General features: G+C 41.8%; 1 protein-coding gene across 1 annotated transcript; it reads left to right on the top strand.

The window, feature by feature from the left end:
- The first annotated feature begins 110 nt into the window (after positions 1 to 110).
- Positions 111 to 24,633, top strand: VPS35 (VPS35 retromer complex component). Its single transcript, XM_083869876.1, has 17 exons — positions 111 to 165; positions 6,959 to 7,057; positions 8,406 to 8,502; positions 9,008 to 9,131; positions 10,542 to 10,724; positions 11,038 to 11,251; positions 12,002 to 12,085; positions 12,513 to 12,622; positions 15,641 to 15,737; positions 15,829 to 15,977; positions 16,469 to 16,676; positions 17,194 to 17,349; positions 19,053 to 19,175; positions 20,104 to 20,283; positions 21,446 to 21,685; positions 22,371 to 22,514; positions 23,767 to 24,633. Exons 1-17 carry the CDS (start codon positions 163 to 165, stop codon positions 23,944 to 23,946), a joined length of 2,391 nt encoding a protein of 796 aa, XP_083726002.1. The 5' UTR covers positions 111 to 162; the 3' UTR covers positions 23,947 to 24,633.
- Positions 24,634 to 24,801: the final 168 nt, after the last annotated feature.

Here is a 24,801-nt window from a genome sequence, read left to right as displayed (position 1 = left end):
AATCACCGCCTCGCTCCGCCAATGGGCGAGCGGCGCGGCGCTTCCTCGGAGCGGGCCAATGGGCGGCGCGCGGCGGCGGGGCGGGGCGGGGCGGGGCGGGGCGGCGCGCGCGGCGCAGTCACATGACGGGGCGGCGCTGGCGGGGGCGGCGGCGGCGCGACCATGGTGAGTGAGGGGCAGCGGCCGGGCAGCGGGCAGCTCCTGCCGCGGGCTGGGGTGCGGCGGGGCCGGGAGAGCTGCCAGCCGAGGGACGGGCCCCGCCTGCGCCCGGGGCAGCGCCCTGAGCGGCGGCGCGGCGGGCCCGGCCGGGTGCGGGGCTGCGGCGGGCGCGGAGGCCGCACGGTCCGGCCCGGGCGGGGCTGAGGTGCGGGCCCGGCCCGTTGTATCGGCGGTAACGCCGCCCGCGGCCTGCGCCCGGTCACCGCCTCGCCAGGTTCAGCCCGTGTGCTCGTAGGGGCGCAGGGGAAGGTGGTGTTTTTTGCCGGGGAATCGCGGCAGTAGCAGCGGTCAGTTTGGCTCTCTCCTGCCGTGCTGCCCGCGTTAAACCCGGCCTTGTGTCATTGCCGGCTCTGTGCACGTGTGCCGTGCCTGGCCGCCTTGCTCCGCTCCCTCCCGGCCCTCCCAGACTGCTGTCGTAGGCTTCCCGAGTAAACTTCCTTTCTTTTCCGGCAGAAGGTGGTTGTGCGTTGGTGGGCGCAGCTCGTTAGCGCTCTTTGCCGCAAATGTTGGTGTTTGTCAGGCAGGGGGGCAGCCCGGCGAGGGTCGGCCTCTTCTCCCAGGCCGCCAGCAATAGGACAAGAAGGGAGAGTCTTAAGATGCGCCGGGAGGGGTTCAAATTGGACATTTGGAGGAATTTATTCACAAGACGGGTGATCAGACATTGGAATGGGCTGCCCACGGAGGCGGTGGAGTCACGGTCCCTGGAGGTGTTTAAGGAAAGACTGGACAGTGGACGTGGCACTGAGTGCCCTGGTCTGATTCACAAGGTGATGTTTGGCCACAGGTTGGACTCGATCTTTCCAATCTCATTCATTCTGTGAAACCTGAAATTTCCACATGGCAATAATGCATACTGAGAAATACTTTTCAGTCCTCAATGAAAATAAGGGGACAATCAAATTTCCTAATAAAACATAAGTATCTTTAATTTACCTTCAGTGGTATGTAGTATTCAATAAAATTTTAAGCAGCACTTGCTGTAACCACCACAGTGTGTAATTAACCTAAATGTGGTGTGTAAACAGTACTAACAGTACATAGATAGTGAGGCAGGAAAAAACTGAATGCTTTATGAAGATGGGATTGCTCAGTTCTTAGATTTTTGGAACAGACTTTCATTTTAAAGTTATATGTACATTGATCTCTGTATCTTTGGGGCTGGGCAAAACCTGTAGTGTTACTTGAAGGAGAAATGTGAAATACTGCAATAGGTGATGAGAAATGCTAAATCTATATAGCCACTGGTCTCTGTCCCCCACACAAACATTTTGTGGTAGCCATTAACTCAGCAATGAAATTACTCTTCTCTGCTTGTCATTTCCATGGGAACTGGCCAGACACTTGTCTGGTCTCATGGCTTCTTTCTAAGAATAGATATTGTCTGGTGGTTCAGAAAAAATAAAGTTTCAGATGTTGAACATGGGATCATCACAGGTGTTCAACATGGGATAATTCCCAAATTAGGCTCCCCTGAGGTTTCCTGTGGTTGAGCTTGGTTTAAACCTTGAAGCTGAATGCTTAAGTACCTTTAACATGACTTGTTTTAAGAGGGCTCTGGTGGCTTTTGATCATACCCTGAATAAAAAGTCCATCTCTTTAATACTTAATAGTGTCTTGTGGCTTCCTGTAGCAGTGAGTACCAGTTTCAACATGTGGAAAATGCTTTCATCTCCCTGGTTTATCTCTGAGCTCCTGTACTGTGAGATGTAATAGAAGTTGTGGAGCCTACAGTGTTGCAGAGAAACGTTTTCTGTATGGGATCAAATGCTTATGGGTTATTTTTTGGGGGGTAATTCTCTCAATAGGCTGGCAGTGTGCTGATCTGCTGCTGTAGCTCACCCATCCTGTCTCGGGCAGCCGTCATTGAAATGTCTCAGCAGTGTTGTGTTGGCAGGTTGTCTCAATACCATCCCTCTGGGAGGAGGCAGGAAAACCTCCTTGGGTAAATGTCATTTGTTGTGGTGTTGAGTGCAGGCCTGTGAGCAAACAGAAGGAAGGGCCGTGTGGAACAGGCTGTAAGCACAGCAGTTAACTAAAGAAAAGGACTTTTGGAGATTAGGTGAAAATGCACTTCCCAGTGGAATGGAAACAAAACCTTTTACTCATTTATACTCAGCATGTGACTTAAGGCACCTGTGTGTCAGAACATGAGCTTTTAGGCTTGACAGTGACAAGCTTCCTTGAACTCTGCTCTCTTTCAGTACTGTGTCATTCTTGAGTACTCCAAGGTACCAGATTTTTAACTGAAATAAGTGGTTATTATTTTGGGCCCTCTCTAGAGTGCAGCTCAGTGTCAAATACGGAACTAAAAATGAATTTCATGGAACTGAATGTTAGAAAATGAGTAAATCTTACACAATAGGTACAATGTTTGGTTTGTATGTTCAGGAGTAATTGCTGTTATGAGGATAGGCATGATCCAGAATAATGTTTGCTGCTGCAGTAATAACTTCCCTAATTGTTATCTGCAGGATAACTTGTATTAACTATACTAGTCAGCTGTTTTCAAGCTGTTTTGGGTTTAAAAAAATTGTTTTGCAAGACAAGATACAGTTTAGTTTACTAGTCTTTATTAAAAAAAAAAAGGGGGGGGGGCAAAAGAAACAAAACCTGAAAGGAACGAAAAAAGCAGAGCAAAAAAAACCCCACACCAAAAGCCAGCTTTCCTCACCCCCATCCAAATTCATCTGCTGTGAGTTTTGGCTTCCATAACTTGCATGTGGTAACTTATGCTAGCCCTGTGCTCAAAGCTGGCAAAAAGCTTTTGTCTCTTGTGCAGAAACTGCTGCTGCAGTTGAGGGAGGCAGTTCCCTGTCCCTTCCCCACTGCTCAGTTGCTTCCTCGTTGCTTCAGAGGAAAAAAATGAGTGAAAAAAACTCTTCACATCAACTGTCCTTTTTCCCTACAACATTTGCAATGTATCTGGTGTGGTTATAGCTCAGGCATTTCTAAAGTCTAAATAGCTGCATAATTGTTATAAATTGCTTCTCTTGTGCTCAGGCAGGGCTTTTTACCTTATTGTACATGTAATTGACAACACAGGAATTCTGTACTGCTGCTTTTGCCCAGGGTCAAAGTATTTTTCCTCTTCAAAAGCTGATGTTCAAGATTGTTTTTGTAGATGGGCCTAGGACTCCACAGTTGCTTTTTAAATAAAATGACATTTGAAAATACCATCTTATGTTACTAGATTGGTAATTTCAGTGTAAGACACAGAACATAAACAGCTTTATTCAACATGGAATCTGCCAGAACTGTGTTCTGATTCAGTGTGTGCCCTGCTGGCTGCCACTGGTAGGCTTCTGCTGTATGTTCTCTTTCCTTCATTTGCCTTTGTCATCACAGCCTCAAACTTCAGGCATGTGTCTTGGTGTGATCTCGTGTATCACTTGATAATAACCAGGTTATGTTTGGGAACCCCTGCAGTTCTAAAGCTGGAAGTAGCTTCCTTTCTGAAGTTGGAAGAAAAGGTTAAGCTGATACATATTCAGACTTTGAAAAGTAAGAGTTGCAACTTGTTCACTAGTGCTGCCCTTGTTTTCTATTCCTACAGAAGTAAAACTGCTACAAATAATCCCTCAAGTGACACCGCTGCTCCTGTTGGATGCTTTTGACAGCAGTGTAGGTTATTTTGCTACCCTTGCCCTTGAAAATGCTATAGCTGTCTTTTCTTCAGACATGAAGTATAAAGACATCTTTGTTTGTATTGATCACCTTCTCAGTCCTCAAATCAGCACACATACAAATTAGATTTTCTTTCTTAATTCTCTGTATCTTGGAGAGATACTGAAGAAATAAAATAATGTGTTGTGTTAATATAAAAATGCCTCTCTTGATGAATTCAGTACTTAGTCCCAGTGTTGAATACAACGTGGGACCTGGCTGTTTAAGTTTAGAGCAGAAATGGAAGTGTTCTTGGTCTTCTGTTAATGCAGACAGAGTTTGATGTAAAGCTGACACTGTAAATGAATGAAACTCCAATTTTTTCCCAACTGCTGTTAAGCTACAGTGGTTAAAGTTCTGTAAGAAGATACAAATGTTTCTGCTGAGCACATAACTGGTATCATAAAAACTATAGTCCAGAACTTGCTGTAACCATGATTCTATAACCAACATGTTTGCACACCAAAAGTAAGGAAGCCAGTGCTCATGGATTCAGCCAAATATTTCTTGGGGTTGTAGCAAATATGTGTATGTTTCAGTCGTGCTTTGACTGGGTGTTGCTGTTAAAAAGCCTTTTCACAGCCCTGCTTGCAGTGGCTTTAGACTGAATCTGGTATCAGGTGAATTTACCTGAATCAGGTCAATGGTAATGTGTTAGTTCAGCTGGGCTTGTCTTAGAGCTTTGTTATGGTTTACAGCCCAAACTGCTCCCCCAGCCCTGCCTGACCCCTGAACAGCTGGGGATGGAGGAGCAGGGCTGGTGGCTGTGGAACCTCAATGCCCATCAGGAGAAGGGGGCTTAGGAAGTTGTGGTCAGTGCATTGCTGCATTGTTTGTTCCTAGCTGTGCTTTAATAGAGATTCGATGTGGTCAGAGCATATGGCATTCAGCTCAGCAGTGATTTATTTTCTCTAAAGACTGGTATGGATTCAGGGGACTGGAGGGTAACCAACGTTCTGGCACAGACATAACTCAGCAAGGCTGTTATGTGATGTTCTGATATTGATTTCTGCACACTGGTCCCTACACTGTCATTTTATATTCCTTAAAAGTCTGATCTGCCATTGAATAATTAAAGCTTAGCAATTACAGCAAACTTCTGCTGGCAGAACATACTTGTTTGACAGTTTGAGGTTGTCTAAGGGTTCGTAGCTATTGAATTGCCTGGGAAATATGATCATCTAGCCATGGTTGCTGCTTTTTCCTTATGCTTAAATTGTTTATGGAAGACCTGCACTTTGATTAATTATATATAGAGAGAGCTTTGTAAGAGGTGCAATCACTCTAATTAGCAGAGATGGCTTTTTCTGTTGAATAAATACACTTCTTAATTAGTTACTGTGCATAGTTAGAGTATTACTGAGGCACAAAGTCATAGAAGTGTTGGTTGGAAGGAACCTTTTTCTCACATAACCTCCTCGAAGCAGATCTGTCACCTGTGTTGGATCAGATCAGCCTTGGCTTTGTCCAGCTGGGTGATTGAGGAGCTTCAAGAGCAGAGTTTCATTATGGCATGATCAAGGCAGGAGCAGTATTGCAGAGAAAACACTCTGTTTTCTGTGTGTGTGGAAAAGGATAGTTGGGGAGATTTCAACTGCAGAACAAGAGCCCAATTAAATATGGGAAATAACGGGGGTGTGAAATGCTCTGTAACATTAAATTGGTGTTGAACTAAAAGTTCCCTGCTTTAATGAAGGCCTCAGTTTTAATCTCAGTCCTCAACAGATACTTCTGGGGACTTCACACATGGAACATGTGGGAGTTGGTACTGAAGATAAAGTTTTTAAAAACATTAGCGTGATGTAATTCATGGCCTTCCAGCTTGTTTCTGAAATGCAGTTAAAAGGAGGAGACCAGAGACTTTCTGAGCACAGTGGATGAAGGGAAACAAGTACAAATAGCTGAGAATTTACTGAAGCTGAAGGCTCAGAGAACCTGCTGTGCAAATCACTATGTACTTGGTATTTTTCAAGACTAGGGAAGAAGTAGCTGGGATACCACATCAGTGCTTTTGTCTCCAGCAGTATTTCAGAGGGGCCATCTGAAAACAAACTGCAAGATTGAGAGAAGTGGAGATGCTCTAATGAGGTGTTGAAGGCTAATCCTGAACAAGAGGTGGATGACAGTGTAAAGCCTTAGGAGGAAGGCTGGGTGCATGTGGGGACAGCAGTAGGGGTTCTGATCTAAGTAGGTTTGGACATCTTAGCAAATAACTTAAAGATGCTTGTAGAAACTGATCTCATTACTGTGGTAGAGGGAGAGTAGCAGCTGCAGTAGAAGGCCTGTTATAGCTGGATTGAGGGGAAATATAAGGATGTAAGCAATTAATTTATTTAATATTTTAAGAAAATGCAGTATGAACCTTGGAAAGTCAAAAGACAGTGAAAGTTTCAGTTGAAGATGTAGAATGTGCCTCTCTGAGGGGAAGCAAGAATGTCACTGACAGTGTGACTGGGACAAGGACACATGAAGAGTTGTTGCTCTTCAGCTTTCTGATCCAATCTGCAAGTAGCTTCTACCTTCTGGAATGCACTAACTGTACTTTATCCTTTGCTTATCTGAAACCTGTGCTGAATGGAATGGTGTGGCTCAGATAGCAGTTAAGAACTTGTGACTTGTGAGCACAGAAAGCGTCTGTGCAGTTGCACTGTGTGGTCTGGGCACTGCTTTGGGGCTCTGTGGACAGAAGTAACAGCAGTGCTTCCTCTCAGCACAGTTGTGTCTCTGCATTCTCTTGGAGCTTTGCTTCCCAGATACTTGCACTGGATTCTTGACCTCTAAATGTTGGAGAGGAAAAGCTGGTGCTGCTCTGCCACCATGGCTTTGCTGTCCAAGGAGCAGTGGTGCTCAGCAGTGGTGCTCACAGGCTGCTGTAACCTCTCTCAGGTTTGTGCCGGGCCCTTGAGCTTTCTCTGTTACATGTCACACAACTACTTCTGACAAGCCTTGAGTGCTCACACTGCAGTGTCACTTGGAGTGCGTTCTAAAGTGTGGGAATACAGGTTTAGTCCAGTTATAAACAGCTTCAGACAAATAATTGAATTCTGTTTGGTTTGGTTTCCTTTTTTCCTCCCAGCCAACAACACAGCAATCTCCTCAGGATGAACAGGAAAAGCTCCTGGATGAAGCCATTCAGGCTGTGAAGGTGCAGTCATTCCAGATGAAGAGATGCTTGGTAAGAATGGGACTTTAAAATGCAATGAAGCTTCTCCTCTGCTAGGAATAAAACAGTAAATCAATACCAATCTCTAGTGCTGTGAGGAAAATTAACCCTTTATGTATCTTTGTGTCAGAGGCTTTGCCAATAAATGAGGCAGCTGCTCCTTGAGAGTGAGCCTTGGGTATTCTCTGAATGTGTCTTTCTGATTTTGCTCTAGTATTTGACAAGATAAGTTAAAGATGTACCTTTATAATTTACATACTTGCATTTAAATAAACCTAAGATGAACTTTATTATGAGATCATTGTTTATGTCCACCATTCTGTTGGTTTTTTTCATGTAGCCGTTTCTTGGTGTGACTGGCTGACTGAGAGGCTGTGTAGGATCAGTTTTGTAGGGATTAACTGTAGATGGACGTGTGAATTCTTCTGTGACTGAAAACACCATGGGCTAGTGCTGTGCTGAGATTTTTATCTGTGAATTGTAGCCAATTCAGGCAGATTATGTAATCACACATTGCTTTCCTGGGTTTAAAAAGCCTCAGTTGTTATTTGGAGAAACTGCTTAAAGTTGCAATGAAAACTTAAATATTCCCATATGTTTTCATGTGGTTAGCCAAGCTAACTTTGTTTGCAGCCAAATGAGAGTAGCAAGAAGTGTAACACCTCTTTCAGTTTTGTGCTCAGTGGAACGTTTTGGAAATCTTGAAGTAGCTGCAGCTGCACTTTTCACTGCTATCTGTGATTAAGTGGCAGTATAAATACACTAAGTGCATCACACTAGCAATTCTTTTTGTTCTCCCTCAAAACTTACTGCTACTGCTTATGAGGGGTTGCTCAAGTCTGTATCAAAGTGGTAGATTAGAGGTTTGTGGTTGTATCCTGTGATGCCAAGTAATTAAATGTAGCAGAAGTGTAATTTAAGTGCAGACTGGTAAGGGGTGGCTTTCAGTGAGGTGTTTTTTGTGGGTGAGAAGAAGGGGAAGGTGATGATGGCAGTCTGTATTGTCTGTCTCCTTGAGGTTTCTAGGAGATTTGTGAGATCTGAGCAAAACAGACCAGATTTGGAGGAGGGGAACCTGTTCTATTTTGCTTGCTGGATAGAATCCGAGTGTTGGGTGCAGATTGCTGCATAAGCAGAATGATTTTAGGTTTTTCTACCATTAGTATTGTGATTTATTACTGTAGCTCTGTCTTCAGATGCATCTTCTTATCACCTCAGGTAAAATGTTCACTTAGTTAGCATGGTGTAGTATAAGCTAGATATTAGACCACTTGAGGGGTGTTTTTTTTTTAAATAGATAAAAAATCCTGCAGTTGCCTATTGTGATTTCTAACACACTTTTCTGTTTCTTCCTCTGAAGGACAAGAACAAGCTGATGGATGCTCTGAAACATGCTTCCAACATGCTTGGGGAGCTGAGGACTTCTATGTTGTCTCCAAAGAGCTATTATGAGCTCTGTATCCTTTCAAGAGGAAATTAATAGTTGAAATGTATTTGGAATGGGATGTTCATCTGCTTTTTTGGTACAATGGTGTCTTGTGTCAGATATTTATTAGCAGTTTTCTGCCCAGTATTCAATTATGTTTATATATTGTAGGAGAATTTATGCTTTGCTCACTGTCTTAAGTTCAGTTTTTCTCTCTCGTATAAAATAGGTCTTTATTGTCTTTCATATCTTCCTCTGGGAAGTTTCAGGAGTCTAGTTCTAAAAACAGTATCAGCTCTGTAAAACAGCTTTTTCATTCCCAGTTTTATTCCCTTTTCTAATTTGCTCAAAATTGATTAAAGGTTTGAGGTTAATTTTTCACATTTATCCCAATCATGATTACTGTTCAGAAGTACTGCCTGCTTGGGCATGTTTGTGTTTGGTATAGCATCTTTCTTCTTGGGTGCGAATGAACAAATTACTATGAAAATATGTTGTGGACATTCTAACTTAAAATCCTTAACTATGAGAAAAAGACATGGCAATTTCTGATGAGCTGCACTACTTGGAAGTCTACCTGACAGATGAATTTGCCAAAGGCAGGAAAGTGGCAGACCTTTATGAGCTAGTACAGTATGCTGGAAATATCATTCCAAGACTGTAAGTGTGTGTGTGTGTTGTCTGGCTTTATTTGCTTTTTCTATTTTAAACTGGTGAATAGTTGTCTAACTTTGGGTTCAGACAGTGATGTGCTTCTCAATTAGTTTACAGTGGTCAATAGTATTTCTGCCTATCTGGAGTGGATTACTGTCAGACTTCTGAGATTAGGCCAAGGTGCAGGTGCAGAAGGTCAGGTTTTTGTGTCAGTGTGTTAATTTTGCACATGACCAAGATGAAAGCACTTCAATCTTGGAATGAAGTTGGCTTTTGTGTAAAGAGCTGATCAGGAGGAGATAACCGAGTACCGCACTCTGATCAGGGAGATTGACTATGCATTTATTGACTGTTGCTCTTACCTGAGGCTGTAGATCTTACCTTCTCCTACACAGTAGTTGCTTCATAACCTTTAGCCTTTCTAGAGAATTGGAAGTGTGAGAAGGATGCTGAAAGTTTATGACTTCACTCTTAGAGTCTGTATTTCTGAATATTTTTTTTTGGCAAAGTGATAGCTTGCCAGAAGTGATACTTGAAGGCCTGTGAGGCTTATATTTAAATATGTGATTGTTGGGCTGCAGTACATCTTTGACATAGTCAGTTTTGGGATCTGGCTTTTGCTTGGTACTCAAGTTTTTCATTCCTGACCTTATGTTCATGTCAGGAAGAGGCTCTGGACACACCAGGCTGCATCTTCATGCAATTTCTGGAGTTTGGCTGATGGCTACCACAGTGTCTTCCCCTCTATGTGTAACCATCAGAGTTGTTTTCCTGCCTGCTTGTAGACTCTGGTTCTCCCTGATGAAACTTGTGGTGCTTTCATGGAGGTCCTGTGCATGGGGCAGAGGAGCAGGGAGGAGTGAGGCCTCTGAACTGAATACCTGTAGGTTCTGAGTATTGTAGTTTTTTTCTTCTAAGCTGAAGGGGAGTCAGATATACTGGAGCAGCAGTCTTCTGCATCTCACATATTCCTGCTGCCTGTTACCTGATCCAGAGATGAGCACAAAGCCAGTAGTTCCTATCCTGCTAGGCTACAGTGTAAGAGAGGCTGAACTACTTCCCCATCACAGGTTACTCACCTATATGTGTCAGAGCTGTTTTCCAGCTTAGTGGGATGCTGGAAGTATACATGAGCTGGTGTGAGAGCATTCAGAACTTTGTGAGCATTTACACATTCAGTGTATCAAACATTGTAATGAGGTCTAGTGGCTGTTGAGACTTCCTGTGCTCTGTAGCAGAGGAGAATAGGAGTTGAAAGCTCACTAAATACCCAAAATTATGGGACCAAGGTGGTAATTTTGTTGCTTTTTTTGGTCTTTGGTAATCCTACCATTATGGACAAAAAGAACTATTGCCTTTAAGTGTGATATTGTTACTTTATGATTGATTGATTGTTTGACTCTGTGCCTTTTGCAGGTATCTGCTGATAACAGTAGGTGTTGTCTATGTCAAGTCATTTCCACAGTCCAGGAAAGATATTTTGAAAGACCTGGTGGAGATGTGCCGTGGAGTGCAGCATCCTCTTAGAGGCCTCTTCCTTAGAAACTATCTCCTGCAGTGTACCAGGAATATCTTACCAGATGAAGGCGAGCAAGCAGAGTAAGAAGGATGGGCTATAACTTGATAAAATTACTGTTAATAGAGCTTATTTAAATTTTCTGCATGACTTACTTCAGCTTTGAGAGAAGTAGATATGCTAGAATTCCATAGACTTGGCAAGTGTTTTGTCCATTAAGAATTCCCTTATAACACTAAAGTTCTTCACAAGTGAGGATATGAACCTCCTTATGAATGCAGAAATCCCACCCCACACTTCCACTCTAACCGTCTTAAAACTTGTATATTCACCAGTGGCTAGAAGGATGAACACCTCTGACAAGCTTTTCTCTTCTTAACCTCTTACCAATTGCAGTGAAGAAACCACTGGAGACATCAGTGACTCGATGGACTTTGTGCTGCTGAACTTTGCTGAGATGAACAAGCTGTGGGTGCGGATGCAGCACCAGGGCCACAGTCGCGACAGAGAGAAGAGGGAGCGCGAGAGGCAGGAGCTGAGGATCCTGGTGGGGACAAACCTGGTCCGCCTCAGCCAGCTGGAAGGGGTTAACGTGGAGCGATACAAGCAGGTGGGGTGGCTCTCCATCCTTTTTGTTTGCCAAAATAAACTAGTTTGGACTTCCAGATGAGCAGCTGGAAGTGTTACAGCTTTGCTAAAGACTCAGTAATCCCAGTGCTTCTCAAACTCTTCGCACAAGGAAAAGTTGTGAATACTCATGAAGATATACAGTGTATTCTCAGGCCAAGGACATGATTCACACGTTCTCCTGTAAGTCTGTCCATAACAGTGACAAGAAATTGTAAAACTTTGCTTCTAGATTCCCGTTTTCTTGCCAAATAATGGCTTGGTCCAAGGGTTATGTGCACATCCAGAGTTCTGGGATAGACTTCACAACTTGTGTGAAGTTGAATGCTTCCCAAAGCATTCAAGAGAACTGTTACTGCGTGAAATGACAGTGAAGGAGATGTATTATTTAAAAGTCTGTCCCTTGTAAGTTCTACCATACGGCTGCTGAAAACAGCTTTGTGTGGTGCTGCTGAGACCCTGGGTATGTGCCAGCAAAGTCAGTAGCACTGACTTATGGAATCAAAGCTTGCATAATATATGAAAGGGACAGACATCTGAGATGGGTAGATTTTTTTTTTCCTCTGGAGGATGGAACTGCAGAAAAATGGGACTTTTTATCAGAAAGCCTTTATGTAGAAAATCAGCTGAGAACTGATAGAAATTCTGCTCTGTTTGGATAAAATGCGTATGTGAATATAAACTTAAAAGGTAATTGAAAAATCACTGCAAGACCTTCCCCTCCCTTTTCCAGATTGTTCTGCCTGGAATACTGGAGCAAGTTGTGAACTGTAGAGATGCTTTAGCTCAGGAGTACCTCATGGAGTGCATCATACAGGTGAGCTGCTTAAGTTCAGTTGCAGTGATGGGACACAGGGATCCTTCTATACACTTAGATTCAGGCAGCTTTCACATCTTCTTCATGGACTGGAAAATTTCATCACTGGGCCTTGTACACAGTGGCTTGTCCTCTACTTTTTATCAGATGGGCAGAGTGGAGATTTTGTGCTCCTGTTGCAGTAGCTTGTAAGCATCTGAGCAGCAGTGCCTGTGTTATGAGTTGTAATAGAAAGGTGGGCCCTTGAGTTACCCATTTGTCTTGTATCTCTTGCTTCATGCATTTACCCAGTCAAGGTCAGCGTCATAGGCCAGAGTGCATTTACTGTGTGGCTATCTGCTTTAGAATTATTCTGTTGCATTTTTCTTCTGTGTAACAATGGGAAAATTCAGTTTATAACTTGATGACTATTGATCTAAAACTTCAGGTTTTCCCAGATGAATTTCACCTCCAAACCCTGAACCCATTTCTCAGAGCCTGTGCTGAGCTGCACCAAAATGTGAATGTGAAAAATATAATTATTGCTTTAATTGACAGGTGAGTGACTAAGGGGGTGGAACTTGACTCAAAATTAAGTTTGTGTTGTGCACAAGCAGATGATGATAATTCTTCTATCATTTGAATATGTTTAATTTCTGATACCACTTCACTGTTTCCATGTCTTTCTATCAGCTGTAATTAAAGCTGTGAAGATTATTATTTCTGTAGCTTCTACTCTCTGGACTCTGCTTTTACAGCTTCAATGAAACCTGCTTTATGGACTGATTAAAACTTGTAAACAGATTAAGCCAGGAAACAGCCCATTTAATATTGAGCAGTTTCATGCTTCAGAACTGAAGTGACAGCAGTGCCCTGCTTTGACAGCCATATCACTCATAGGTACCTCTTGAAAACTTGAAGATCCTAGTGGCTAAAACATCTGTCAGGGATACTTTACCTTGCAGGGTGAAAAACCAGAGAACATAACAATGCTTCTTCAGAACAGAGCTAGTAGGGAATGGGGACTACCTTCTTAATTCTTAGCTTGCCACTAGCATCTTGACTGTTCTCTCAAAAGCATGTTTTTCCTGTGGAGGTACTGCTTAAAACTGCTTGCACTGAGTTCAGATTTGAGTGAGGAATCCTAGAATCCTTTAGTTTGGAAAAGACTTTTAAAGTCAAACTGAAGTTTCCATTTGTATTCTGAAAGGAAACACAGATTTTCAGCAAGCACCTGCACTTTGTTACTGCAGAAAGGAAGTGCACTTGCATGGCTTGTCTCAGGCCCTGGAGAAGCCTTGTCCTTTGCATCCAGACATGTATCTTCATTGGTCCATGTACCAATGAATGGACTCCAGTTACCACAGGATCTTGGGTCCCCCTGGCATTCAGCATTGGGTAGAATTACTGTATCTTCTCCAGCGCCTGGAGAGGACTTGTGTGTATTGGGCATGACTGGTATAACATAGGACCTTGAACTTTTTACTTACCAAGTCAGTAGTTTGTTTTCTTCAGGTTGTGTCAGATTTATATGTTCAAGACTTTGGTTTTATTGGAGTATCTTTCAGTGTTTGTGCATTTGTCAGAGACATTGTGCTGCCTTAGTTGCCTTCATATAGAGATGTTCACAGGAGTTCATTGGTTTCCCACACTTTGATGCTGTGGCTCAGATTTTTCATAATTTTGTTAGCTTAAAAAGCACCAAACAAACCTGAAACTGTAAACCCCAAACACCACAAAACCCACAAATCCCAAGAAATGTTGCCTGTAACTGATTTTTGAGACTATCTGGATTACTTTTAAAAGAGGTCATGGGATATTTTGCTAGGCTCTTACACTGGAGTGTGTCATTCTTGTGAGAAGGCTTTCCCTGTGTAGCTTTTGCTGTTAAACTTTGGTATCACCTCCACAGCAAAGTTTTTGTGTTCTTACTGTTACAAACACCAGTAAGGGACTGACCAGGAGTGACCCTCTGTCCTCACAGCCTTACACTGCTGGGGTCTGTTGGGCCACTGAAAGCTTCCAGAGCTCTCTTGGGGCTGTAGGACAAGGGCAGAGAGGTGGCAGTTTGATGGTTATCTTTGATAACAGCTGGAGATTTTGACTGTAATGTTGCAGCCAGTGTTGGAGCATATGAGTGGATCTGTCCTTGGAATCCATGTGTGTAGGGAGGATGTTGCTCTTGTGTTTGTGTTGGAGCTGGTAGCAGCAATAGCCAAAAGCTTCAGGATTATGTAGTTAAGATGTGAAGCTGCCCTGTATAGGTTGTGCCTCTTGGCATTTCTCATCTTTGTTTCAGCTGGCATTGGGTAATTGAATCTGAACATCAGTGACTGCTGAAGAAGCTTGTGAAAATTTTATCTTTATTCCTGTGGGGCTTTCCTGCTAAAGGAATCTCTGCAAATTGTCTTGCTGCTTTGGGATCTTTGTTGCCCTACTAAACCATTCATGACTTTTAATTATGCTGCCATCTGCCTGCAGCTTGTTCATACCTTATAGCATTGCTGGCTTTACACTGAGCTGTTGCCAAGGAAAGCTGCCTTGTGCCTCTAAGAAAAAGCAGTGGTTGTTCCTGGCTTTAGAAAGTCTGCTTCTTATCACCCTAATCAAATATAAGAATAGTTCAATGTCTTATTTTTCCTGGCAGTGAAGTTTTTTTGGCCTCCTGGACTTTTCTTATGTGTCTCTTTATTTCAGATCCAGAGTTCATTCAGGATCAAAATTGAAAAACCCTGTAGAAAGAACTAAAAAAAATTTAATGCGATGCTTTTTCCTAAATATTTTTGTAGTTCTTTTTCTAATTCAGAGTAGAATAATCTCAATAATTAGAAAGTCAAGATAGCTGTGCTGAGCTTTTAAAGCTGCAAGTCTGGTAAGATGTTAGCTTTCTGATAGTAGTGCTTTCTATTCTGTATCTCAGTTTTGCAGAAATGGTGGTTGGCGTGACTTTCTCCTCTTACAGATAAAAATACCTCTCACCACTCCCTGAATGCTTGCTGGATGGCAATTTCTCACTTCCCCCCACCCTCCCAAAAAAATATTCTTCACTTCTCCGTTCTTCTCAAGTTCACTTTGTATTTTGTTCTCTGTGAATAGTGTAAGTTCCAAACATGTTGGTTGGTCTTTAGTGATAAAGAATAGTTAAGTCAGCATATTCCTTTTGTGTATTTTTTTCTCCAGAGGCTATTTTGTGGAGGATGCTATTGCGTGTCTAATTTCAGTAATATCACTGAATGAATAAATGCAGGATATTTGCTCTTCCATCAGCCTACTCTATACCTCTTTATCTGCTGGAAAAAACAGAGCACTTGCTTCTAGCTGAACAACATCAATTACGAAATGTCCTTCCTGTTCCTTCTACACCTTGCCTTTTCTGTCAGCAGTCTTTTCCAGGACTGATAGTTACCAGGCTCAGTTGCTCATAAGGCTTATGACTTCCATTAATTTCCTTTTTGCTTGTAATAGAGCTTCCAAATATACCTAAAGGACTTGCTTTTTCTGTCAGTCCATCTTTCTGTTCTGTATTTGAGTGGAAAAGTGATCCTGACCAAGCTGCTTTCCTTGCTCTGTCACCAGGTTAGCTTTATTTGCACATCGTGAAGATGGACCTGGTATCCCAGCAGATATCAAACTGTTTGATATCTTTTCACAGCAGGTTGCTACTGTTATACAGGTATGTTGGGTATCCCTGCATGCAGTTTTGGGGGTGGTTTTTTGCAAACTTCTGTGCTTTAGGATCAACTTTGTGCTGTCTTAAATTTCAGTCTCGGCAGGATATGCCCTCAGAGGATGTGGTGTCTTTGCAAGTTTCTCTCATTAACCTGGCTATGAAATGCTACCCAGACCGTGTGGACTATGTTGACAAGGTGTTGGAGACTACTGTGGAAATATTCAACAAACTTAATCTGGAACAGTAAGTCTCTCTTGCGTTTTCTTGGACGTGGCAATTAATACCCTAAAATCAGGCCTTTAGCATTTCACTATGTTTGGTGAGATAGCAGAGGATGTGCTCTGGATGTGTAAGGTCACTGGTTTTGGACTGAGCTGCAGCAGCCCTGATAAACTCCTGATTTACCGGGACTGGCTCCTCTGTACATAAGTTGTGCTGTACAGCCACACAAATGTGTGCATTTTGTAGGCATCCCTTACAGTGCTTGAGTTCTGCTATTGTTGCATTTGCAGCTACATTCTCTGCTTCTGCTGGCGGCAACTTAAAACATGCATTTGTTACTGTATGTCCCAAAGCTCTGACTTATTTTGATACTCCCTTTCCTTTCTCCCTCGCACCAAGCTGCTTGGTGGTTGTTGTATACCTCAGAACTGATATTCTGAAGCAGACTTTAAACCTGTCTATGTGTGTGAACCATTGACTAATTGCGTTTTTTTGCATATATTTTCTTGTAGTATCGCAACAAGCAGTGCTGTTTCAAAGGAGCTGACTAGACTTCTGAAAATCCCAGTTGATACTTACAACAATATCCTGACAGTTCTGAAACTAAAACATTTTCACCCACTCTTTGAATACTTTGATTATGAGTCCAGGAAGAGCATGAGTTGTTACGTGCTTAGCAATGTATTGGATTACAACACAGAAATTGTGTCCCAAGATCAGGTATGATATATATATAAGTTAACTTGAAATTCTAGGTATTTAAATGACTCTTCAAAGACCTGAAAACACACTTAGTGACTTCATGCAGGGCATGCTTTGTTTCCCAGCCTACATGCCCCTGCCTCCCCTGGCACAGACTTTATCCCACTTGGTAATTCTTCCTCTTGTGTTCTTAAATGTCTTTAAACGTCCTATCTAACCTCATCCTAGAGGCTACTTCTGCTACACCCAAACCTCAGCCTAGACAGTAATCTGTTAGGTGTGAACAAAGACCCTGAATCCCTTTAAAACTGGGTCTATTATCTAAAGAAGGCTGCATAGCCTTTGGAATCTGAATTTCCTCTGCACTGCTGTGCTTCCCTGTCCCACTTGTGCTGAGAGGGATCCTTCTTCAGGGTGTAAGGCGCATGTCTGAAGCATCCACCACTGTGAAAGGCTGTAAAGATGTTCCCAGTTGCTGGCAATTTATGCTTATGGAGTACTATAGATTCAACAGAGCTTCTATTGCCTTTAACAGGTTGATGCCATCATGAATTTGGTATCCACACTGATCCAGGATCAGCCAGATCAGCCTGCTGAGGATCCTGACCCTGAGGACTTTGCTGATGAGCAGAGTCTTGTGGGAAGATTTATTCACCTGCTGCGTTCTGATGACCCTGACCAACAGTACCTGGTTGGTGACTGGTGCTTCTCAATGTCTGTGCTCTGACCTGTCACAGTTCTTGCATTATTGACTGCACAACACTTGGGTGAAGCTGGGAGCTGGGGCATCACTGCTTTGGGACTACAAACTCAGTAGAGAACATTATGTGTGACATCTTTAGTGGTAGGCTGATATGTTGTTTATTCAGAAAAAGCAGATGAGGACTTGAGCATTTGTTGATTTAAAGTTTTGATCCCATGAGGTGGCAACTATCTGTATTAGTTTGTAGAACTCCTAACGTTCTGACAACTTCATGTAACCATCTGTTGAAAACACAGCAAGTGCTACTTGAAGTACTGTGCTATTTGTGTATTTTGATACCAAGAGAATGCAAAAAAAACCATCAGAAAATACAGCTTAGTATGTTTGGCCCTAGAGATTTTAATTTCTGTAAGGATGAGGTCTTCATACAGCATGTAGTATCCTGCTGCTTGGTTCCAGATGCTTTTCCTCTGCTTGGTTCATCTATAACAGTAGATTTCATGTGTCCTTGAAACTTGTGCATTATGGTACTTGTAATGGTTTGAGTTGATCTATGGCAGCTTAATATAGTTCTCTGTTGTTAATCTGCTATATCTGGCTTTAAGGAGGTCACTTAAACTTCAAATAAACTATCTTGAGAAGTGTGTGTGAGAGAAGAGGGCCTGGGATATTCTGTCTGTGCCAGATCCACTGGAGAAGCTGACAGAAGCTGTGCTGAAGTTGGATGCAGATGCTCTGCTGCAGATGGCACAGTTAGCTCATGTCAGAGTCAGCCTGCCTAGGGACTACTGTGAAGTTACAGTTTGTGCCTGATAAAAAATTGACTGACTCTGTCCTGAAGCTGCAGCAACATCACACTTTATAAAGAGTGAGAATAGAGCAACAGAACAAAGTGCAAGTTATGCATGACACAACTAGTATTGATTTAGCTTGGCTTTAAAGTCTGGTATAAAACATTCTTGCTTGAAGTGTAATGAAACTTGTGTAATGGGGAGAATCATAACTTCACAGGAATTGGAGACTGTGTTTCAGCACCTTATTGCTAGAGTAAAGCAGAAGGGGTTTTTTGGTGCATTGTAGTTTTGGTGGTTTTTTTTTTTTCCTTACAGAGACCAAAGCTTCCCTCAAAGCAATGCTGGCACCAAGGAAATTGATATTTCTACCCCAAAAGAATTTACATAGCTAGAGAGTTAAAGCTGTTTTTGCAAAGATTGAGTTTCAGCCTGTCTTTCTCGTCTAGCAGTGCTCTGCTATAATCACACTGACCACCTTTAAATGCCATCAAAGGATTTGGCACGTTATCTTTTGGGTGCAATTCTATAAGCTACTTAACACCTTTTAGTAATAATGCTTAATAGCTCACTCAGCATCACAAATGCTTGCATCAAATTTTTCTACAATACAGCAGCAGCAGGAAAAGATCCAAGGCTATAAGATTTTCACAGTATCTCACTTTAAATTATGCATTCTGTATGGAAGATGTATGAAATGCAAATTCAGACAGCCTAGTCCAAGTGTATTAGCCAGAGTGGCTAACCAGTGTGTAATGGGTGATTACAGACTTCTGTATGATCAGGTTATTTACATGAATTCTACATCTAATCTAAAAATGTTTGGGGTGGGGCACTGAGCTTCCCTTGAGTGCTCATTTCTGTGCAGGATTCTCTGAGCTCACAGTGTTTCTGTTCCAGATCCTCAACACTGCCCGGAAGCACTTTGGGGCGGGGGGGAACCAGCGCATTCGGTTCACGCTGCCACCCCTGGTTTTTGCTGCCTACCAGCTCGCTTTCCGCTACAAAGAGAACTCCAAAGTGGTAAGTTCACCTCCAGCTTGCTCTTGTATGCCTGCTTGGCTTTGTCTTCTTGAAAATGCATTTTGTCTGGCTGCATAAGTATGCTCAGACTTGATACAGAAGGCTAGTTTCGTTTGGGTTTTTTTCTCAAGGCAGATTTTTTTTCCTTGAAGTTTGAATGCTTTTTAATTTAATGAAGGTTTTTATGAAGTCATAGTAAATTACTTTAGTACTTTAGAAGTGATGAAGCAGAAATTGGCCAGTTTTGTTTATTCATTAAGGTGACTGATTATGTGCCTTTACTGGGGACCAGAACTGATGGCATAAAATTGACTTAAGTCTGGATATTGAAATTCATAAACTTCTAAATTGTAGCTGCATTATTGTAATGTTTCTAAACCTACAAAAAAGCACTTGCTTTAACTTACACAGCAGTAGTAAAACTGTACATTAAAATAATGACTGATCCATTTTGGCTGTTAAATACTTTCTGATTGAGATAGTTACCTTAAATATGTATTTCCTTTATTGTGGATGTTATATTTTGGGGAAATAAGTTTAAATGTTTCTTGAAATTCTCTTCAAAATGAAGGTTTTAAAATTCTCTTCCACTTCTGATTGCTCTGAACAGAATTTTTCTCCCCTTGATTAGCTAGGCTTTTGCTCAGTTCTGTGCTAAGCATAACTGCCCCAACTGCAGTTCAGTGCAGGCTTCTGAGGAAGGCTTCTATTAGCTGGTAGGAAAAATGGGTGTGAAATTTTTGTAAATGAAAGAAATACTTTGTGCAGACCCACTGAAGCCAACACTGTACCGCTGAGGCACTGGAGTGACTGGAGTGGCATCAGAGAGCAACAGACTGGAGCACTTAACAGATCTTAGTGCAATTTAGATTCTCTTTTCCTTGTAGCAATGCTGTTGTTCAAGCCTTTACTTGTTTTCCTTGTCTAGGATGACAAATGGGAAAAGAAGTGCCAGAAGATCTTCTCGTTTGCTCATCAGACCATCAGTGCTCTGATCAAAGCAGAGCTGGCAGAGCTGCCTCTGCGGCTCTTCCTGCAGGGAGCACTGGCTGCAGGAGAGATTGGCTTTGAGAATCATGAAACTGTGGCCTATGAGTTCATGTCCCAGGTGAGTGTCCAGCTGTTGGGGCTGGTGTCCTGTGCTGCCTTTAATTTGATTTGGGTAGGTTTGCTGAACACTGAACCATCCGGTGTGATTAAAACGCCTGAAATGATGGACAGCTAGTGCTACTAGGTAGAAACTCCTCATTTCATTCTTGCTTCCCAGGCTGCTGTGGAATTAAGCTCCATTGCTACTGATTTGAATACTCAGTCTGACAACAGTGGTATGTTGCAATGCTGCCTCCTGCTCGTGTAGTTGGCTCACTGGAGGAGTGTAGTCTTCTCAGCATAAAATGCTCCTTCACTGCTTCTGTCTCCAGCTCCTGATACCCAGCTGGTATTGCCCTGACCACAAGCACTCTTTGGAAGTTTTCTAAAATCTGCAGTGTTCACAACTGCTATGCTGGGCTTTCCAATTAAAATCCTTGTATTGGAACCTATTATAAACTACTGAAAATCTATTTGAACTTGTAACTTGGTCTTAAGCCTTACTTGTTGCAAAAGCTTTCCCCTCCTCCCATCACATAAAGAACCAATGTGTTCCATGTTATCCATGTTGTAGCTCTGTCTAATCTTTCCTGTAATACTGCTACTAAATGCATGTTTTTAAACAGTTGCTGATAAGCTGGGTTTGCTCACTGTGTTGCATCAGTTGCTGTTGTAGCACAGTTCTGACCATGAGAGCAGCATGGTAATTATGTACTTTCCATTAGAGATACAGTTCAAGATTTTTCTATTCTCTGAAGATTCTTCATCCATGTAGCAGCAGTGCAAGTGCTTTTCTTACCTACTCTGTCATCACTGACCTGCCATCAACCTATGCTCTGCCAATTTGTTTGTTTCAAAGAACAAAATCTTTGAGGACTGTTTCTGCTGCTGAAGTTCTGTGTTTGAATAGGTGCTTGAAACGAGGAAAAACTCAATCTTCAGATTATATGTGGGATCTCACTTGTTTGCTATGACCACTTGAATACTATTTCTTGTAAGACTTTTTTCTGGTCTGTGGATTTACTTGATTTTTACACTCTACATGAAATTTTTTTTTTCCTGCCTGAAGCTTTTAACAAATGCAAATCTGGACAGTTTCTTGCTGTGTCAGTAGCAGGTGTGATTATTATTTTTTTTTTTCTGATGTGTTCTGATTGAATCTTGCTTTCTCCCTTGTCTAGGCCTTCTCTCTGTATGAAGATGAAATCAGTGACTCAAAAGCACAGCTGGCTGCAATCACCTTGATAATTGGGACATTTGAGAGGATGAAGTGCTTCAGTGAGGAGAACCATGAGCCTTTGAGGACTCAGTGTGCACTGGCAGCCTCCAAACTCCTGAAGAAGCCAGACCAGTGCCGAGCTGTGAGCACTTGTGCCCATCTGTTCTGGTCTGGCCGAAACACTGACAAGAATGGAGAGGAGGTAAGACCAAAGTCATACCAGTGGGACACATCCTGCCTCAGTACCACTTCTGCCTTCCTTCCGTAGACACTTCTAAAGTAGATACATCAGTGAAGTTTGTTTGGCTGGAATTTATTCTAATACATGAAACTTCTAATACTCACTGCAGTGTAAACTGCATAAATGAAAAAATGGAGAAAACTCTAATTTAAGGGTGGAAGTACCAGGCAAGGTTTTGAGTCTCAGCTAGTTAAAGGCTAGTTGTCTGCTCTGCACTTGCTTGTATTTACTATATTTGCTCAGTTTGCATGTGAACTACTAAAATTCCAAATTCAAGATAAAAGTTGTGGAAGTAAAGGTAAAAAAATTCTCTGTTCTTCAGGGCTTGTCACATAAGCTGTTGTCATTTTAAAAAGCAGTGTTTGAAACATATTTTTCAAAGTATGCATTATGGTGCGTGTTACAAAATTGAGTTAATTGATCTCATAATTGAAGGCTTTCAACAACTGTTCATGTTACTGTGCAGTTTAACAATCTAATGTTGGTGGCAGTCAGGCAGGGCAGGCTGTCAGTGACAGCCTGCTCTTTGTGGAGTTTCGTGTTTCTGTGGAACAGGAAATGCTGTGTGCGTGCGCACCAAGGGAGGAGACACTGCAGCTCCCTAAGGCTTTTTTATTTCTTGTAACTTTGGTGTTTTTCCTTCTAGCTTCATGGAGGAAAAAGAGTGATGGAATGCCTAAAGAAGGCTTTGAAGATAGCAAATCAGTGCATGGACCCTTCTCTGCAAGTCCAGCTTTTCATAGAAATTCTGAATAGATATATCTATTTTTATGAAAAGGAAAATGAGGCGGTGAGTGGAAATCCATTCTCTGTTGCATATTTTTTAAAGAGCATTTCTTTAAGCTCTTTGTTCACACTTACACCACAAATTCTCTTCAGCTTGCCCTGTAGTCTCATGAGAGGCACGAGTTCTTGGGATAAGAGAGGAGTCAATTCTTGATGTGCTAGTGAAACAATTAGATTAAACTTGGTTCTTCTCACACTGGGGGGAAATGTTTGCATTTAGTTAGGAATTTAAATATTGTGAGGCTTGTATACCTGAAATATTTTAGATTAAAACTTACTGGAACTTAAATGAGAAAATAGTAAGATTCTAGCTTTAGAACTACACATTTATGAATGTGTACATAAGGGAAAGAAAATTCTTTACAGGTGTTCATGGTCACTGCTGACCCTGCCAGGTTGGTGTAAGCTTTAATTTTGCAAGATAGATAAGACACCATATGTGCTCAGCTAAAATTGTGTCTGTGTATAATCTGAGATAGTTACCAGATCCATTTTCTGCTGGCAGATGAAGAAGAGTTATGCAGTTTGCAAAACCTGCTTGGTCAAGTAGAGATCAGTGTCTCCTGTGATTTCATTGATTGAGAGCAGACATTAAAGAATACCCTGTAGTTCTGAGAGAATTCCTAAAGAAATTTGAGGGATTTGCTGATTTTCCAATAACTGAACTGGCTCCTCAGTATAGGAGTGCTCTAGTATTGGAGATGCTGTATCTGATGGAGATGAAAATAAAGCTTTGAATTTCAAAGCACTTGGCAAATGTAAAACTACTCTCTGGATACTCTGGTGGTTTGCAGAGCATTTTGTGTAGTGCTGAACTTCAGCCCATAGGCAGCTATGTCTTGTTTTCTAGGAATAACTTTAAATCTGATATTACCATCCTGACTGACTTCTATAGGAAACAATTATCTCACAGTGCATATACAATCTGATTGTGTGTGTCATTTGTTTGAAGCTTTTTTAATTTGTATTGAATACACTGGAGAGAAATGCTGTTGGAATAGTTATGAAGCTATTAGTCTATTGACAAGTTTTTCACATTTGCTGGGATAGGGAGTTTCCACAGAACTCTGAAATTGGATGGAAGGCTCCTGTGAGGAACCAGACAAGGCAGTCCTCAACAGTTTGTCTGCATACAGTCTTAACAGCATTTGGAAGGATTGTCCAAATACAGATAGCTTAAAGACAAGTCTGTTAAAACTAATGTCTGTGCACTTGTACACAGGTGGTGTTGATGACTTCTGTTTTATTTTCTGTAGGTGACAATTCAGGTTTTGAATCAGCTAATACAGAAGATCAGAGAAGATCTCCCAAACCTTGAGTCTACTGAAGAAACAGAACAAATTAACAAACACTTTCACAACACACTGGAGCACTTGCGTCTGAGGAGGGAATCACCAGAATCTGAGGGGCCAATTTATGAAGGTCTTGTTCTTTAGAAAGACACGCACTGTACCTGTTTTCATTGACATACCGTATTTTTTTTTTTTTTTAAGATAGGTTCCTAGGTTGTGCCTTTCAGAAATGTCAAATTTAACATTCATGTGTTCAGTCTGGCACTTCAAACACTTGTGTTGAGTACTCTAACAAATTTGGAAGGTTGGACCAGCAACTACAGGTTTCATCAGTTAGCATGGCTGAAACTTTCTTTGAAATCCATGTGACATGGTAGGGCTCTTCAGTTCTGATTTCTCTTCTGTCTGTTCACTGTTGCTTCTGTAGCACTAGAGCTCTAAACTGGCAGTGACTGTCAGCTGAAACTGTGTCTGATCCTTACAGAGCATCAGATTTTTGGGATTATTGTACGTCAAATTCTGCTTGTGCTTTTCTTTTAATGCGAGTTAAGACTAAGTGTAATATTTTTCCCTAAAACTAGAATATATTAATGCATGTTTGGAGAGTTTTAAAGTACCATGTTCAAAAAACAGAAGTTATATTTTGCATATTAAGGCTCTGTGACGTTCAGTGAGGGCCAGTACTGTGCACAGGGCATATTTATCAAGATAATTTTGTTCCAAATAGTATAAAAAAATAGAGAAATTGCAATCTATATAGATATGTATAACCTTCATTACTGTAAATTTAGGGGAAAATGCATTACACAAGTTTATTCAGTATCATGATTTTGCACCAGTGAAAAATAAAGTTGCTATTAACACCTGTTGTTTCATGTCTCTTCAGAGCCCACTTTTGAACTCAAAGCTAATGTTGAACCTTCTGATGAAAGTGAAAGAACTTTTGTTTTGTAGGGACAGAAAAATAAGGCATAATTACCCTGGCTGAGCTGGGTGACT

The sequence above is a fragment of the Zosterops lateralis genome (assembly GCF_965231275.1).
Source record: "Zosterops lateralis genome assembly, chromosome: 12".
In the NCBI taxonomy this organism is placed as follows: Eukaryota; Metazoa; Chordata; class Aves; order Passeriformes; family Zosteropidae; genus Zosterops; species Zosterops lateralis.
This window is presented reverse-complemented; position numbering and strand designations above follow the sequence as displayed.

Coding starts and splice junctions, on each gene's coding strand:
- VPS35 (XM_083869876.1), top strand. Junction 10,725..11,037: donor GATGAAGGCGAGCAAGCAGA/GTAAGAAGGATG, acceptor TACCAATTGCAG/TGAAGAAACCACTGGAGACA. Junction 12,086..12,512: donor TCATGGAGTGCATCATACAG/GTGAGCTGCTTA, acceptor CTAAAACTTCAG/GTTTTCCCAGATGAATTTCA.